The following is a 16,254-nucleotide window of genomic DNA, read 5'->3' on the forward strand; positions in this document are numbered from 1 at the left end:
GACAATCTTCATAAGTCAATTCCGTCTAAGTATCGTAAAGATACTGCAATGTCATCAGCATACAGCTAATAGGTTTGGTCACTTTACAATGTCACAAAGCCAAATGAGAGTGAGAGCAACACTCATTGTCCTTACTCTGAATAGGCTGTAGAAGGCCATCAGACAACCATCCAGATTTGGCTATGTGATGACATAAACTGGGAGCATATCACATGAAGTAGCATTCTTCCAGTTTTAGGCAGAAGGAATGTGGTGGCGCTGCGGGCTAAACTGCAGAAGCCTGTGCTGCAGGGTCAGAAGACCAGCAGTCGTAAGATCGAATCCACGTGACAGAGTGAGTGCCCGTCGCTTGTCCCAGCTCCCGCCAACCTAGCGGTTCGAAAGCATGTAAATGTGAGTAGATAAATAGGGACCACCTCAGCGGGAAGGAAACAGCGTTCTGTGTCTAAGTCGCACTGGCCATGTGACCAAGGAAGATTGTCTTCGGACAAAACGCTGGCTCTATGGCTTGGAAACGGGGATGAGCACCGCTCCCTAGAGTCGAACACGACTGGACAAAAATTGTCAAGGGGAACCTTTACCTTTACCTAGGCAGATGTACTCAACCTTAGCCTCATTTTTGTAAACAAATGGTAATTTGTTTGTGGTTCCTTGAAAGAAAAACTTATAAATAGCTAAATCCAGTCATATCTACTATATGACCACTGTTGTTAATGATTATGAATCTCTACATTTGATGATGCTGTGGACTAGAAAAGCAAGTAATTGATACAATAACAGAAATGAGCAACATAGCAGACCCTTGTTTTCATGAAAACTACAGTGAATAGGTCTATATCCAAACAACACAAAGACACATGTACATTTTTTATAAAAACTCCAGTTTAATCTCGTGGTTGAAGCTTCCCAAAATGCTCAAGCAATGAAAGCGCTAAAGCAGATAGCCTACAGGAGCAAAACCTCACAAAAACAATACCTACCAGAAGAAACACAACACAATCATGTGTGGCCCAGATACAGCATAATGAATTTTCTCCCTCCCTCCCTCTCTCCCAAGCGGAATGAAATTAATGAACACTAGAAGTACTATAACTGGTGGCCATTTTATATAAAGTTTTCTTTTTACAAAGGAGTAAGTCGAACGTGAATGAGTAGGAAACATCCTTGTCTACCAGACATTCTGGACAGTCAGTGCCCACTAGAGTAGACAGTGAAAGCCTGGACAGATAAATAGCTAGTTTGCTATAACATAGCCTCTTATGGTCCTATAAAACAGTGGTTCCCAGCCTTGGGTCTCCAGATATTCTTAGACTACAACTTCCAAAAATCCTGAGCAGCACAGCTAGTGGTGAAGGCTTCTGGTAGTTTCAGTCCAAAAACATCGGGATATCCAAAGCTGAGAATTACTTTTATAAAACAACTTTATTAGCTTAGTTGGTTGAGTGAAGATAAAAGTTTGAGTCCAAATGGAGTTTGCTCATTGTAGAGTTGTAAGAAAAGAAGATGCCTAGCCATTTAAAGAAAGGTTCCAGCGCTGATGTATCCTACAACTTAATAGCAGATCGGAGCGAAATCAGTGCTACAATTATAGGACTGGGTGGCATGAATCTTCCTACCATCTTGCATTAAACCTCCAAAACTTGTTCTCACCTAATGGAGAGGAAAAACTGATGTCTGCTTGTATCTGCCCAGGCTATGCTTTCAAGTTTTATCTTCAGGACCCCACAACTGCCAATACAAATTAGAACATGTCTTTCAAATGGCCTCAGGAATGAAAAGGAATGGGCCCTGTTACTCAATAGGCTCTCTGACTGACAACTGATACAGAGACCATGCAGGAGATCACGTTGGGAGAGAAGAACAGATTTCATGATTGATGGGAGTGAAAGCTTTTGAAACGTCAGCAAAAGAACGCTCTCTCACTGTATTCAAGACTTGGAGATGTAATGCTGCTTGGAGACAATTTCTTTGGGTTTTTCAATTATACTTTTAATATATTTATATATGTTCCATTTATATATAAATTTAACACAATATTAAACAGTACAGCTTTTTGAAACTTTGAAGAGAGGAAAAAGCTAGCTATACATTTTGCACTGCAACTTCTTTTCAAACATACCTGTCACCGAAACTCACTCGGGCGCCACTAGTTATGATCTCAAGGAATCCAAAGCCTTAACATACTGGAAAGCTCTTCAGAAAATGGACCTGCTCTCAACAAACTGCATAACAACCTAGGTTCAAAGAAAAAACTAGATTTTGCTTCAACAAAGGGACCATGTCTTCTGCCCAAACGGCTCTTCCTGCACATCTCTTCATTTAGACAGGTGTAATTTCAGTCTGCTTTGAACAAATCAAGTCTTCCTCTTATTCAGAGTCTAGCCTATCCCTTTTCCCCTTCAGACAGCCTGTTCCATTCCTCTCATCCTTACTCAGGGCTTAGAAACATTTGCAAGAAAGGAATTATACATGATGCCCCACCCCATTGTGCAAAACAGGAAAGAAAATGGGGGGGACCCCCCCTTTTTGTCCTCTTGTTAGGATCTTAAAACCAACTATCTATGTCCAGGTCTAAATCTGGGAGAAGAAAAACTAGCAAATCTCATCTGATGTGAGTGCACAAAAAAGTGGACAAATGATCCTGCCAACAAAATCTAAAAAGCAACAGTTTCTCACATATTTTCAGCTGGATATTTCAGTAAGATAATTTGCATATTCCTGTTAACATGAACACAGCACTGTCCTTGTCTTCCTTTACAAACATGGAGTGGCCATCCTCAAAACTGGTTAGGATAATATTTAAAATCCTCCAAGAGGTACTTTGGTGCAAGGTAAAGAAACAGCAATTCCTAGCAGACAGCTAGCGAGATGCCTCAAAGCCATTCATTTTGTTTTAAGAAGCATCTTTTCTAACCAGGCGAAGGAATTCTATGTATATTAAAGAATACTGTGCAGGCCAACATACTGCCCATGGGTCACATGCAAACCCTCCCCCCCAGGATTTTATGTGGCCCTCAGCACCCTTGTGTATGTTTTCAAGGTATGTGACATATTTAAGGAATGTTTTTACCATTTCCACTCCCTCAGTGAGTTTCCTTGGCTGAGCAGGGATCTGAACTCAAATCTCCCGAGTCCTAGTCTGTCACTCTATCCACTACACCACACTGGGTATCTTAGCACCTCTACATCTAAATATTAATAATTCTTAAACTGAAAACAGAATGTTGCTCAAACAGTCCTCTTGTGACTGCCTAAGAAGCATGAGGGGCAATTTAGCCACATTTTGAAGTGTGCCAGCCCTCTTGCTTTAAAAGAAGTAGGTTCTTTAGGGCAAACAGGCCAAGGGAACTTTTTCAATAATAACCTTCCCTCATAAAAAGAATCCACGTATTTCTATAAGACATTTTAGGGGGGTCACCAGTCATAGGAGTGGTCCTCCAAGGTCTAGGGCCTGATGGGTGGAGTCCCCAGCCTTCAAAAGATTCTCCATTCCTCGAATATGTATTTGTGCAGTTTCATATCACTTCAACATATTAGCACAAGCAGCAAAAAGGCAGATCTCTTGTGCAAACAGACCTTTTCCTTTACTTGCCTCTGCAGATCTGCTTATCTAGGCCAGAATCTGACCGGTTTTTAACTGCATTTGGAAAAGAACTTGCAGCAGCCACAATGGCTAACAGATTAAAGTATGGGCTGTATGAACAGGTGTATGATCAGTCGTGCATTTAACATGCAACTAGTGCTTCATCAATTGGCCATGGCGACTTCCACAATTTCTCTTCTGAGCATGGTTAAAAAAAAACAAAAGGATTCTGGCCCTAGATCTGTTCTTTTTTACTTGCTTGCCCCAGGAAAACATGGCACTGGACTTGTAATCCAGAGGATATCTATACTCAATACAACCCACAAAGCATCTATGCTCTACAAATCACAGGTAAGATTTTTGATTCACCAATACATGGGGTTTTCCACCCTTTAGTTCCAACATAATGATTCACAACTGCAAATTAGCACAAGAATTCCTTTGCACATCAGAATACACAGTACATTCCCTTCTTGACACCTACTGTTCCAGTGCTACACATTAAATGGCAGCTTAAAGAACAAGCTCATTTGGAACAATGAGAGAGAGAGAGAGAGAGAGAGAGAGAGAGAAATTCTGCTACAATTTCTTCAAATAAAGAGTGGCACAAAAGAAAAACAGAACTAATATGGTTGCTGGCAGCTTACTGTGACAGCTCTGCCCATCACTCTCTTCAGCAGCTACTGAACCTGGGCATGATCCTTCAAAAGGATTAGTGAAACAAACAACACTTTGGAGAGAAAATCAATAGGGTTGGCAGTGGCTTCCCCCCTTGCTGCTGCATTACTAAGGCTGCCAACCTCTGAGAACATATAGCTTATATGGCTATTTGTAAAATTCCCTATAATCACTTAATATAAAAACCCTGCAGTTAGCTCTAAATTATCCAAAAGGATGGCAAAAACATTGTTATGGGAATAGGACTATTGCAAGAAACACCTGCTTCCTGGCAAGCATAGCCTATCAAGATAAATTTTAGCTGACACACACGAACATTCACCTTAAACTACTTATCTGAGTGCTCATTTTGCATACCACATTCATTACAATGTTCCTTGTAAGTATGTACATAAAGGGAGAGGGATGTTAAAAGGCCTACAGGCTTTTTGTTATAGTCATGGGTTGGAATCCCCAGTCTAGGACAAATCAAAACCAACCTAGAAGCAACGTTTATGACCATAGAGAGGATCAGAGCTAGATCTGGAGCCAAGCATAAGTTCTTGAGATGATTCTGGGAAGCTGAGGAATGAGGGAGAGTATGGAAGAGGATAACTTTGGTTTGGGGAACAAGGATCAATCTCTGTCTATACACCCACCATTATTTTGCCTTCATTTGGCTCACCCTTTGTCAAGGTGGGCTCATAACCAGATCAGTTACACATGACAAGCAATAAAGTAAGGAACAGGAGGAATTGATGAATAAGTACTTTTTGAGTAATACATGTAGAACAATAACGTCATTATAGTTCTCAGTGTTACCTCCTCAATCTCATCCACCAGGGAAGAGAAGGGAAGAGAATTAACAAGGATTATTCAATCTGCCTCCCACTTCTCCCATCCAGAATCACAGACCTTCTTTGGGGTTGATAAAAACAGCTTGTGGAAGTCTCAAGTCTTTGTCCATTCTTTGGAATGGTCATCTTGTTCCGAAGAGTGACCCCTTCTGAAGCTGTCCCAGACATATCACTGGCAATGGGGCTCGGCGAGGGTGTGTGAGAGGGACTTTTTATGGGTGAGAGCAACACCCTAGCGTCTGCAGAGGAAGAGGGATGGTCCATGATGGGGAAGGGAGGACTAAAGAGGATTAGACTCTGAGGTCTTCCTGGTCTAGATCTGTAAGAAGGCTTGGAAACACCTGATGGCCTCTCCATTTTTGAGGACTGGGGAGTGTCTCCAGTAGCCTCTCCTTCTGAAGTACGCTTTCGACGAAGAACTGGTGCATCTTGGGTGGAACCGTGATTGGAGAAAGATGGTTCTATCTTTTTACTTATTGTCAAATCAACAAGGGCTGTGTTACTGTTTTCTTTCCCCTTCTTCTCTAACGATGGACTCTTTGGGGCCTGTAGCTGACCCTGAGCATTTTGAACTGACTTACACTGGCCTAAATTGGCTTCCACTTCTTTATTCTCTGGTGCCACCTTGGTCCTGCAGTTGGGGTTTTGTGTCTGTAGGGGCTGGGGGACCTGTGTATACTGAATCTTGGGTGGAATGACTGGCACAGCTCTAGCCTGGCACATCTTAATCATGAAAGAGGTTCTGACTGCTGAGACGCTCACTGGAGCCGAGTTACGGCGACCAGTGGCAGCATGAGCCATCATTATGTAGTCGAGGTCTAAGTCTTGGGGATCAAAGCGAGAACCCCATAGGTCAGTTCTGTTCTTGCTTGGGCAGGCAACAGGAAGTGATGGCACAGAGTCACTGGTCTTAACTTCTTTTTGCCCACACAGGAAATGCCGCGGAGGAGTAGGCACAGAAAGACTCTCAAAGCTAAAAATGTTGGTAGATGGAAGCACAGAATCCAGATTGAGGGAAGATGGCCTTGGCCTCTCTTTCCGGGGGACATCTTCACTTTTATTGACCTGAGACTCTATAGCATTGTTTTTTGTGACAGCTGCTCCAGGGCTATCTGCTTCTTGAACACTAACTGACACTTCTTTTGGGCTATTTGAACTTAAAACACTGTCCCCAATATTGCTTTGATACTCCAGCTTCAAGACTTCCTGGTCTTTTTTGGCCATGTATGCTTCCTTCTCCTGTGACTCTTTCTCAGGAGAGTGCGCAGATGGAAATTCTTTAGCTGCAAAGGCGGCTTCAGAGCTCAGATGATTCTTGCTGGTCTCAACAGGCTTAGAAGGTTCTTCTGAGAGATTCAGCCAGGCTTCTACTCTATCAGTGTCTTTCCATTGTGACGTTGAGGATTCTCTGACACTTGACTGGGTGTCACCATAAAGATGCTCATCATTTGCACTTATAAAAGGCACCTGAACAGCCCAGTGCCTCTTCACAAAGTCTTTACTGTCCAAAGAAAAGCTACGGCTGAAACATGGCTTCTTGAAATGGCTCTGAGCCACTCCTTGGCTTGGTGGCTGAAACTCCTGAAGTGCTTTTCCTTGGATGTCCTTGAAAGTAGGGGAATGAAGGGGGCTGGTGACCCACTGGTGATCTTCCCATGGTTCTACCAACTCTAAACTCTGGCCATGATCTACCCATGTATCTTCCTCTTGCTGATCAAGAGAGTCTTGGGTTTGATCATTCGTGCTGTTCTCCTTGACTTGTTCAGCTCCAGCTGCAATTAAGGTTCTTGAGCTGGCCAGGTCTTCAGTGCCTGAAAACATGTCATGACCTTCCTGTGCTTGACTGACACTGATTGCATCCTTCTTACTTTGAAGAAGCCAGTTGTTACCTTCCCACCTTGATTGGCCCAAATACTTTTCTTTGGGATGTAATAAGGATTCATCTCTTGAAACAGCTGTGCTTTCCAGTGGTTTTGATGGCAGCTTCTGCTCTTGACGCATGGATAGAGAGCCACGTCTTGTGTCCTCATTCTCCAGACACACCGTTGAACAAGGTATCTCATATGGGATATTTTCCAGTTTTGGTAAGGTGAGAGAAACATCATCCTGCTTTTTGAACACTTTGGAGTCACAAACAGGGGTGTGCGTTGATTCTTTGGAAGAACCACCACACAATGGAATGTAAGGTAGAGCCACTGTGTTTCCGACCAGATTTTCATCCTCCAGAGATGGCAAAGGCAGCACAGAGCTGCATGCTACATTGTTTGCTTCTGAAGATGATACCGATGTAGCACTAGCCTTAAACTCCTGTTGCTGTTGGCCTTTCTCGGGTGAAACCACGGCAAATGGGAGCTCCTCTTCAGACTCAACAATTTTCAGCTCTTGTTGAATCTCTGGCCACAGAGTTTCCATTGCAACACTGGAATGATCAGCATGTGCCTGAAAAAGAGAACCCACATTATCAAGACAGCTTCTTTTTCATTAGCTTCTACTCCTTTTCTTTCTACCGAGATACATTTTCTACATTATGCTTCCCGAGCGAGGATTAAGTTATAAACATATGCATACAAATACTGTGTATGCATATGTTTATACTGTGAAACAGATACTGTGAAACCTTTTCAAATGTAGATGTTCCTTAGCTTGTATGATTCTAAGCAGGATTTATTTATTTATTTATTTATTTATTTATTTATTTATTTATTTATTTATTTATTTATTTATTTATTTATTTATTTATTTATTTATTGGACTTATATACCGCCCCATAGCGCTACAAGCACTCTCTGGGCGGTTTACAATTTTAATTATACAGGCTACACATTGCCCCCCCAGCAAGTTGGGTACTCATTTTACCAACCTCGGAAGGATGGAAGGCTGAGTCAACCTTGAGCCGTCTACCTGGGATTTGAACCCCAGGTCGTGAGCACAGTTTTAGCTGCAGTACAGCGTTTTAACCACTGCGCCATGAGGCTCATTAATTTAGAAAGCAACACTAAGCATGCGTTTGTTGAAAATATGTAAAATAAAAGTTAATTAGGAAACACTGATAAATGGAAATTTACTTCCACTGAAGGTAGAAATCTTAACTACTTAGTGCCAGATGCTGTTCTATCTGGAACTAAATGATTAAAATTCAGGAAACGTTTTGGCATTGTGGAGTGATGAGAGTAATTCACGAAAACCCCAGTGGAGTTGCTTGCAAAATTCTCATCGTATTCAGATTTACATGGATTAGCATTTCCCATCTAGGAAAAAAAAGCATTATTAGACAACAGTGGCACCTTCCTATCGCTGTTGGTAGCCAGTGCTAAGATAATGGCATGGCAAATCAGAGCACTGAAGATATTATGGGGTTCTATGTCAACATAATGGGATAACCTATCACATGCTAGTAATTACAGGCTATAACAGTGAAGCAGCGGGTGCGAAATACAGAGCAAAGTTACTATAAATGCATTTAATAAACAAACCAAAACTATGCAGATAGATCCATAGTGACAAATGCATCTTGAAATCACAATGAGCAACAAGGATAGTGTAGGATGGTAAAATATGATACATGAATGCATTTCAACCTTATTAGTCATCTTCAGTTCTTAAAGACTCTTTACTAGATAAGCAGAGGGGGAAGAATACACCTTACTGTGAATTCAAAATCTTCTTGCAAGCAGGAGTTTGTACAGAATTATGTGGAATGATTTATTTCACAATGAAAAGGTGAATTCATGAATTTTACAATGACACTTAGTTCAAGAGCATTTGGCATATAAAATAGCTTTTACCCTTGGAATATCAAGGCCATGGCCATGGAGTTCTTTGAGAATTCCCCCTCGAAACACCAGATAGATTCACACCTCATTAAATCTGAGGAAGCTTGCTGTATCATATAACTTTAAACCATACTCTGGGGTCAACTTGGTGATCTGAAGAGCAGCAGCAGAGAAGCACTGGAAGCATCAGATAGGCAAAGTTAGAGCAGCATGCCAGGGCAAGGGGGACTTCAAGGCTGAAATCCTGATAGCACAGTAAATCACAACTAAAGTAGGCCCACAGAAACAGTGAGAATTTGGTGAGTCCACTCCCCTGTAATTTCCATTGATTCAATGGGCCTAACTGTAGTTATGACTTAATATACTAAGCAACAGGATTTCAGCTGTAGAGGAATAGTCAAAGACTGTTTAAATGAGTATACAAAGATTGTGTGTGTTTGTGTGTGCTCAAGCGTGCCCAATAAGGCATACAAATAATGAATTACATAGTATAAGAGTCTGATGGAAGGTGTACTATTTAAAAAAAAAGCTATTAGCAAACAAAGTTTGGAGCTTATACAACACAACGATGAGAATTAGTTCTACCACATTCAATGGAAAACTGGAATATAGGAACATAAAGGACTGTCTTCTACTGAGTCAGTTATGTAGTGAGTCTGGTTTAATCTAGCCTGTTTTTACTGACATAGACTCACAGCAGTCCTCCAAGGTTTCAGGCAGGATTTTTCCTAGCCCAACCTGGAGATGTCACAGATTGAACTTGGGACCTTCAAGATCTGTGTCCTACCACAGTCACTCCTGTAGCCCCTAATTGTTGTTGTTTAGTTGTTAAGTCGTGTCCGACTCTTCGTGACCCCATGGACCAGCGCACGCCAGGCCCTCCTGTCTTCCACTGCCAGCCCCTAATAGGTAGGGTTAATGATTAATGAATTCTTCTCACCAGGTCCCTGAGGTGTGAGATGTCTTCTGCTTTATCCCTCTGTGCTTCCTGCTGCTGACCACCTGGTGATAGCCTGTCTTGAATTCCAAGCTGGACCTGACTCGCTTGCTCTGTCTGCTGCTGGTTTGCTGGAATCTTGATTGGTGCTTCTGGCTCCAAGTTCTGTTTCCCCCCTAGAGTTTGGCTGCAATGGTCAATAACAGCCTTTGCCCTCTGGGTGCTTACTGCTTGTTGAGCATCACCACACTTCAGCTTCTTGGCCACTGCTAGTTCCTCAGAAGTAGGATCTGTATCAGAAGAAAAAGGGAGGAGCTATAGAAACATTACTAGGAATGGGACAGAACCAGAGGAGGTAAAATGGTCATATAATTCTAATTGGGGGGGGGGGACAGGACTGAAGTTTCAAAATGTTCTTGGATTTACAGCGCCCATAAATTCTAGCCATCAAAGCCAATGGAGAAGGGTGATGGAAGCTGTATTCTAAGAACCTCTGGAAGGCCACAAGGAGCCTACACTTGCTCTAAATCATTCAAAATATCCTCCAGAGACATGAGATTTTAGGAAGTAGCCACAGATAAAATCTTTCAGCGAGCTGATGGAGAAGCTTTACACGGGAATAGATGGTTACACTACAATGAGAAATTATGTAGCACTAGAACCAAAATGTGTGACCACAAGCCCAGATCTTGGGAAGTTACTTTTTTAAAATTTGTAACTTTTTATACACAAACACAAAGTATTTAATAAAATACTTAGTACCATTAATAAAAAGAATTACAGCTTGTTACAGTGCTTTCCTATGTGTGGAGGGGGGTTGTTTAGAAAAATACGCAAATCTGGAAAAAAAATTCTACTCAAGGTACTCAAAATACCTCTGAAGTCCCTTAAAAAGCAGCTAGAGAACATTAGTCTTTATACACACACAGGTAACATCATTTCCATGCTATGTTACTTTTTGTTATAGCCTCATTATGCCCTGCGACATCCACCATAACCCTTGCCATCCTTCTGCCATCAAACCAAAACAGTTCTATTTAACTGGCCAGTGCTCAAGATTTGTTAAAGCAAGTTGTTGTGTTGCTGCTGATGTTGCTTATAAACATTGTGAACTGGTTTTAAAATATATTAATTATGCATTTGTTGTTATCTGATGATTTATTTCATGTTGTTTTAAAATTTGACATTCACTGTGCTTTAACAGAAACTTAAAAAATATGTTGTAAGCAACATTCCCTCTAAGCCGTGCGCCCACGGAGTGCCGCATCGATGCTGTGCAACTGCAACCAGTGTTGCTCCCCATTTGGTTCCAGTCACAGCCAGAACCCCCACCCCACCCAGTGCTGATGGAAAATTAGAGGTAATGTTGGTTGTAGGCACTTTGGGTGTTGCAGCAGAGAAAGGTGGGATATAAATAAAACAAACGAAACAACAGATAAAATAAATACAGTGGTGCCTCGCACAACGAACGCCCCGTTTAACGAAGAATCCGCATACCGATGCGGATTTGGCAATCGCAAATGCGATCGCATACCGATGTTTCCTATGGGGAAAAATCGCTTTGCAATTTTTCCCCATAGGCCCCCAGTGAGTGCATCGGAGCGGCCGCAGGCGAGGTCTCTCCCGCGGCCGCTCTGAAGCGCCGGCCGGCCGGCATTTTCAGGGCGGGCGCGTCGGAGCGGCCGCGGGCGAGGTCTCTCCCACGGCCGCTCTGAAGCGCCGGCCGGCCGGCCGGCCGACATTTGCTCCTTGCTTGCAAGGAGGGAGACGATTCCTCCCTGCCTGGCTGGCTTGCTTTTCCAAAGGAGAAGCAAGCCCGCGGCCAGAGAGGAATCGTCTCCCTCCTTGCAAGCAAAGTTGAGTCCTCTTCGCGCTGGGATGAGCTCATCCCAGCGCGAGGGGGACCCAGCGTTTTTTTGCAAGGATTCCCCAGCTTGCTTCTGAAGCCAAAAAGGTAGGGAGAAATGCACTTTCTCCGTGCCTTTTTGGCTTCAGAAGCAAGGGGGGAATCCTTGCAAGCAACCATGGGTCCTCTTCGGGCTGGGATGAGCTCATCCCAGCGCGAGGGGGACCCAGCGTTGTTTGCAAGGATTCCCCGGCTTGCTTCTGAAGCCAAAAAGGTAGGGAGAAAACGCGGAAAGTTCGAACTTCCCGCATTTTCTCACTGCCTTTTTGGCTTCAGATAGCTCCGAAGCCACCCATTGTGGCGGTGGGGACCCCCAGGGAGGTCTCCCAGGGCTTGCATGCCACCATGGGAGACCTCCCTGGGGGTCCTCGCCGCCACGATCGGTGCCTTCAGAGGTTTCAAAGGGCTTTCCCCGACATTGGAGGAAGCCCTTTGAAAGCTCCAAAGGCAGCGGAGGGCCGGGTGGCTAGAGCAGGCCGAGGCCCTGGCCGCTCGCCCCCGGTCACACAGAACCAGCGGAGGGCCGGGGATAGAGCAGGCCGGGGCCCTGGTCGCTCGCCCCCCGCCGCACGGAGCCAGCAGAGCGCCGGGAGGCTTCGGACGGTAAGTCCTTTTTTTAAAATTTTCTGTGTGGGTTTTGGAGGGTGGGGGGTTATGTTTGTGGTTTGTGTGTGTGTGTGTGTGTGTGTGTGTGTGTGTTTGTGTGTGTGTGTGTGTGTGTTTGCGGCATTTTCGCCGCGAGCACTCCGGCTGTGTAAAAATGGGGGCTTTGGTCTCCCAAAGGGCCCATTTTCACACAGCTGATCGGCGGTTCCAAAATGGCCGCCGCAACCATTTCTGCTGCCCTCGCTTACCGAGGGCAGCGAAAATGGCGGCGCTATGGAGGAACATCGCAGAACGGTGAGTTTAGGGCCCCATTGGAACGTATTAAACTCAGTTTAATGCGTTTCTATGGGGTTTTCCGTTCCGTTTAGCGATGTTTCCACATAGCGACGATTAATCCGGAACGGATTAACGTCGCTATGCGGGGCACCACTGTACTTTATGACAGGCCACACTGTGAGTACATTTAGCCCAACACTGTCTGTCTTACCTGGCAGTGGCTTTCTAGGAGTCAGACTAGTTTTTTTTTTCATATCCCTATCAGAAAATCCTGGTGAGTGAACTTGTGGCCTTTCCCATGCATAGCAAAGGTAGGGGAGCTGTGTCCAGCACCCCCATCACAGCATGGGGACCATGTGGCAAGGAGCCACATGCAGGCTACAAAGGATTTCTCACTTTGCAGGTACAATCTAGCTCCTAACTTGTCTTCCTTCTTTCTTGCTCACCCATCACATTGGCCAACCTTAAGTCTTGAGTACAGGGCAGGAACGTGTAAAATACACCTCAATGGGCTTTAAAATAAGTAAAAGACAGCTTCAGGAAGAGCCAGAATTGTGCCGACTCCAGTCTGCAGCTTATAAGCTGACTTCCGAAAACCCAGTTCTTTGTGTAACTGGAGGGCAAGAGACACTCTTGGAGTTCCATCTATTTCAAGTTGTGGATAGGTCTTTCTTTCTACTTTATAGTCTTGGCATTTCTGCTTTTCCTTCAAGATTCACAGATGTCCTGGGACTGGGGGGCGGGGAGACTCTTTTATCATTTTAATCTGGGAGGGGCAGGATGGTAGCTGAATCCTTTGTGAGAAAAGGCAACTTCACACCTCTGTCAGTGTACTCTCTGCTCCTCAACATGTACAGTGGTGCCTCGCTTTACAATTGCACCGTATTGCGACGAATCCGCTTTACAGCAATCTTTTTGCGATGGTCTAAATGGGGGAATTTCGCTTTGCGATGATCGGTTCCCTGATTCGGGAACTGATTCTTCACAAAACGATGATTTTTAAACAGCTGATCAGTGGTTTAAAAATGGCCACCGGGTAATTAAAATGGCTCCCCACTGTGTTTAGGGATGGATTCCTCGCTATACAGGCAGCGAAAATGGCTGCCGTATGGAGGATCTTTGCTGGACAATGAGTTTTTACCCCATTGGAATGCATTGAACGGATTTCAATGCATTTCAATGGGGTTTTTATTTTCGCTTTATGATGTTTTCGCTTAACTGCGATTTTCCTGGAACGGATTATCACCGTTAAGCGAGGCACCACTGATGTTAGCTGCCCCAAGCACTCTTAATTTTGCCATGATTGGGCAAAAGGGGAAAAACCCACTTATATTTATTAATTGTACTGCACTGCTTCTGACACAGAAGGAGGGACCAGTATGACCAGTACAACAATGAGGATAGAGTAAAAGCTTGTTCCAGCCATTCTTAGCCACATGATTATCAGCCCAAATTGCCCCCTTTTTACTTTGCTCCTGCACCACACCCCAATTTTCTTCCAGTTGTATATTAATAACTCATTTAGCAGTTACCCCCAATGTATCCTTAGGAGTTTCTGTCTCCTTGAGTAGAGGAGTCATGAGCAAAGAAAAAATGTACAGGGCCCAGTACTTTATGCCATGTCCTGGACAGGTCTCCACAGTTCTCGTCTCAGCTTACCTCCTAATGATTTGGACTCGGGCTTCTGTTCCTCCTTGACTGTGGCCTGCTCCAGCCTAGCGTGGCTCTCTCCTTCAGAGTCAGGGGAAACGGCACCCTCCTGACCCAGGAAAGAAGATTCTTGTAGGCTGGAGAACGCGGGCTTATCTTTAGCAGGCACACGGCAAGGGGTGCTGTTGATACTGATGACCGCAGACACTCGAAGGGGCACCGAGACAGCAAAAGGCTCCGATATGTTCAAGGCTTTCCGCTGGTGCCGAGGAGAAGCTTCCAAGGGGAAGAGGGCCCCATGGAATCCTGATTTGGCCATCCCATCATTGGAAGTATAGAACATACGGCACATCTTGGGGGAGGTTTGCTCATTCTCGGGGTCTTCAACAGCCCGGAACACCTTCAGTTGTTCTGGAAGGGGCCTGATTTGAGTTGGGTGAGAATTATGATTCTCACCCCTTTCCTCTGGCCCTCCCTCTGCCCCCTTCACAGCACCCTTTGGATAGCACTCTGTTTCGTGCTTGCTGAGATCAGAGGAGCTGCTTGGATTCCCCATCCTTGGTTTCATCACTGGAACAAAGAAGCCGCCGGTCATGACTGTCCGCTTGAAGTGGCTTTTGTCATCATCTCCTAAAGAAAAGAAGCAGCAGTGCTTAAGCATATTGCCAACAGTACAGTGGTGCCCAACAATTCCAAATAAGTCCAGAGATAAGGGGATATGAGTCCTTGCAGTGTTTTTTCAAGAGCTAAGAGTCGGAAATCAAACCTTCCTTTCTGAAGATTCTCCCAACTTCATACTGACTCTGTATTTGGAAATCTGGGCCAAAACAGACATTACATGTAACCTGCCATCGGAAGAGAGTGTTTTTAATACTCTATAAATACTCAACTATCCCATAAAACTGCACCAGAGCACAGACAGAGTTTTGACTCCTGTCCTCTGAAGATGCCAGCCACAGAAACTGGCAAAACATTAGGAAGAACAACCTTCAGAACACGGCCATACAGCCTGAAAAACCTACAACCATGGGATAATTCTCTGACTTGTGATTTTTCAAATGCAGAATCTGCCTTAGTCACACCTCTCCAACACTTTCAGCACTAACCATGAGCTATCTATAACATGTGTTTCCATTCTGAGTTTAATTCTTTAGTAATAAATTCTTGAATAAAGAACCCAATCAATTACTCTTATTCCTGGGATTACAATGTTGTTTCCCAGTGTAAATTGCTTTGCTTTACATCATTTTTTATGTTTGGCACATATATTTTAGGTGTCTAGAATATGTTTTAAGCTGTTCTACATGATTTGAAATTCCAGCTGTCGTACCTATTCTGAGACGCCATGAAATAAAATAAAATGTCAAAAGCAATATTATTTATATTACATGTATGTCTATGTAGAGTATACATGTGTGTGTATATACTGTGTATATATGTGTGTGCGTGTGTGTGTGTGTGCGTGCGTGCGTGCGTGCGTGCGTGCGTGCGTGCGTGCAGGCAGGCAGGCAGGCAGGCAGGCAGGCAGGCAGGCAGATAGATAGAGAGAGAGAGAGAGAGAGAGAGAGAGAGAGAGAGAGAGAGAGAGAGAGAGAGAGAGAGAGATATAGATAGATAGATAGATAGATAGATAGATAGATAGATAGATAGATAGATAGATAGATAGATAGATAGATAGATAGATAGATAGATAGATAGATAGATAGATAGATAGATAGATAGGCAGACTGTATAGACACATACACGTATAAGTGGAGACCTCTGTGTACATAAATATATTTGTTCGTTGATACTAAATTTTCAGCAGATCATCACCTGCATTTATTGCTGGGGCTCACAGTGTGGTGCTCACAACCTCAATAAAACTCACAGAGATATTTTATGGCAGTCCTAGAGCTTCTTTGCTTTTCCCACCAGCTTTCCCCCCTCAGCTCCTGAAACAGGGTGGGACCAATCTCTGCTTTGGAAAATACATAAATGTAAGAGACAAAGTGCTTCTTTACACTCCC

The 16,254-nt window shown here is 43.9% G+C and overlaps 1 protein-coding gene across 1 annotated transcript in view; it reads right to left on the minus strand.

The window, feature by feature from the left end:
• Positions 1–864: 864 nt before the first annotated feature.
• The window catches only part of ARHGAP31 (Rho GTPase activating protein 31), a 113,283-nt gene continuing 97,893 nt past the window's right edge, over positions 865–16,254 (minus strand). The window contains exons 10-12 of the mRNA XM_020783832.3: positions 14,255–14,875; positions 9,811–10,097; positions 865–7,536 (exon numbers count right to left, since the gene is read on the minus strand). Of these exons, the coding sequence (XP_020639491.3) occupies positions 5,113–7,536; positions 9,811–10,097; positions 14,255–14,875 (3,332 nt within the window). The 3' untranslated portion in view covers positions 865–5,112. The remainder of the gene's footprint in view (positions 7,537–9,810; positions 10,098–14,254; positions 14,876–16,254) is intronic.

This window comes from Pogona vitticeps, chromosome 3 (genome assembly GCF_051106095.1).
Source record: "Pogona vitticeps strain Pit_001003342236 chromosome 3, PviZW2.1, whole genome shotgun sequence".
NCBI lineage: Eukaryota > Metazoa > Chordata > Lepidosauria > Squamata > Agamidae > Pogona > Pogona vitticeps.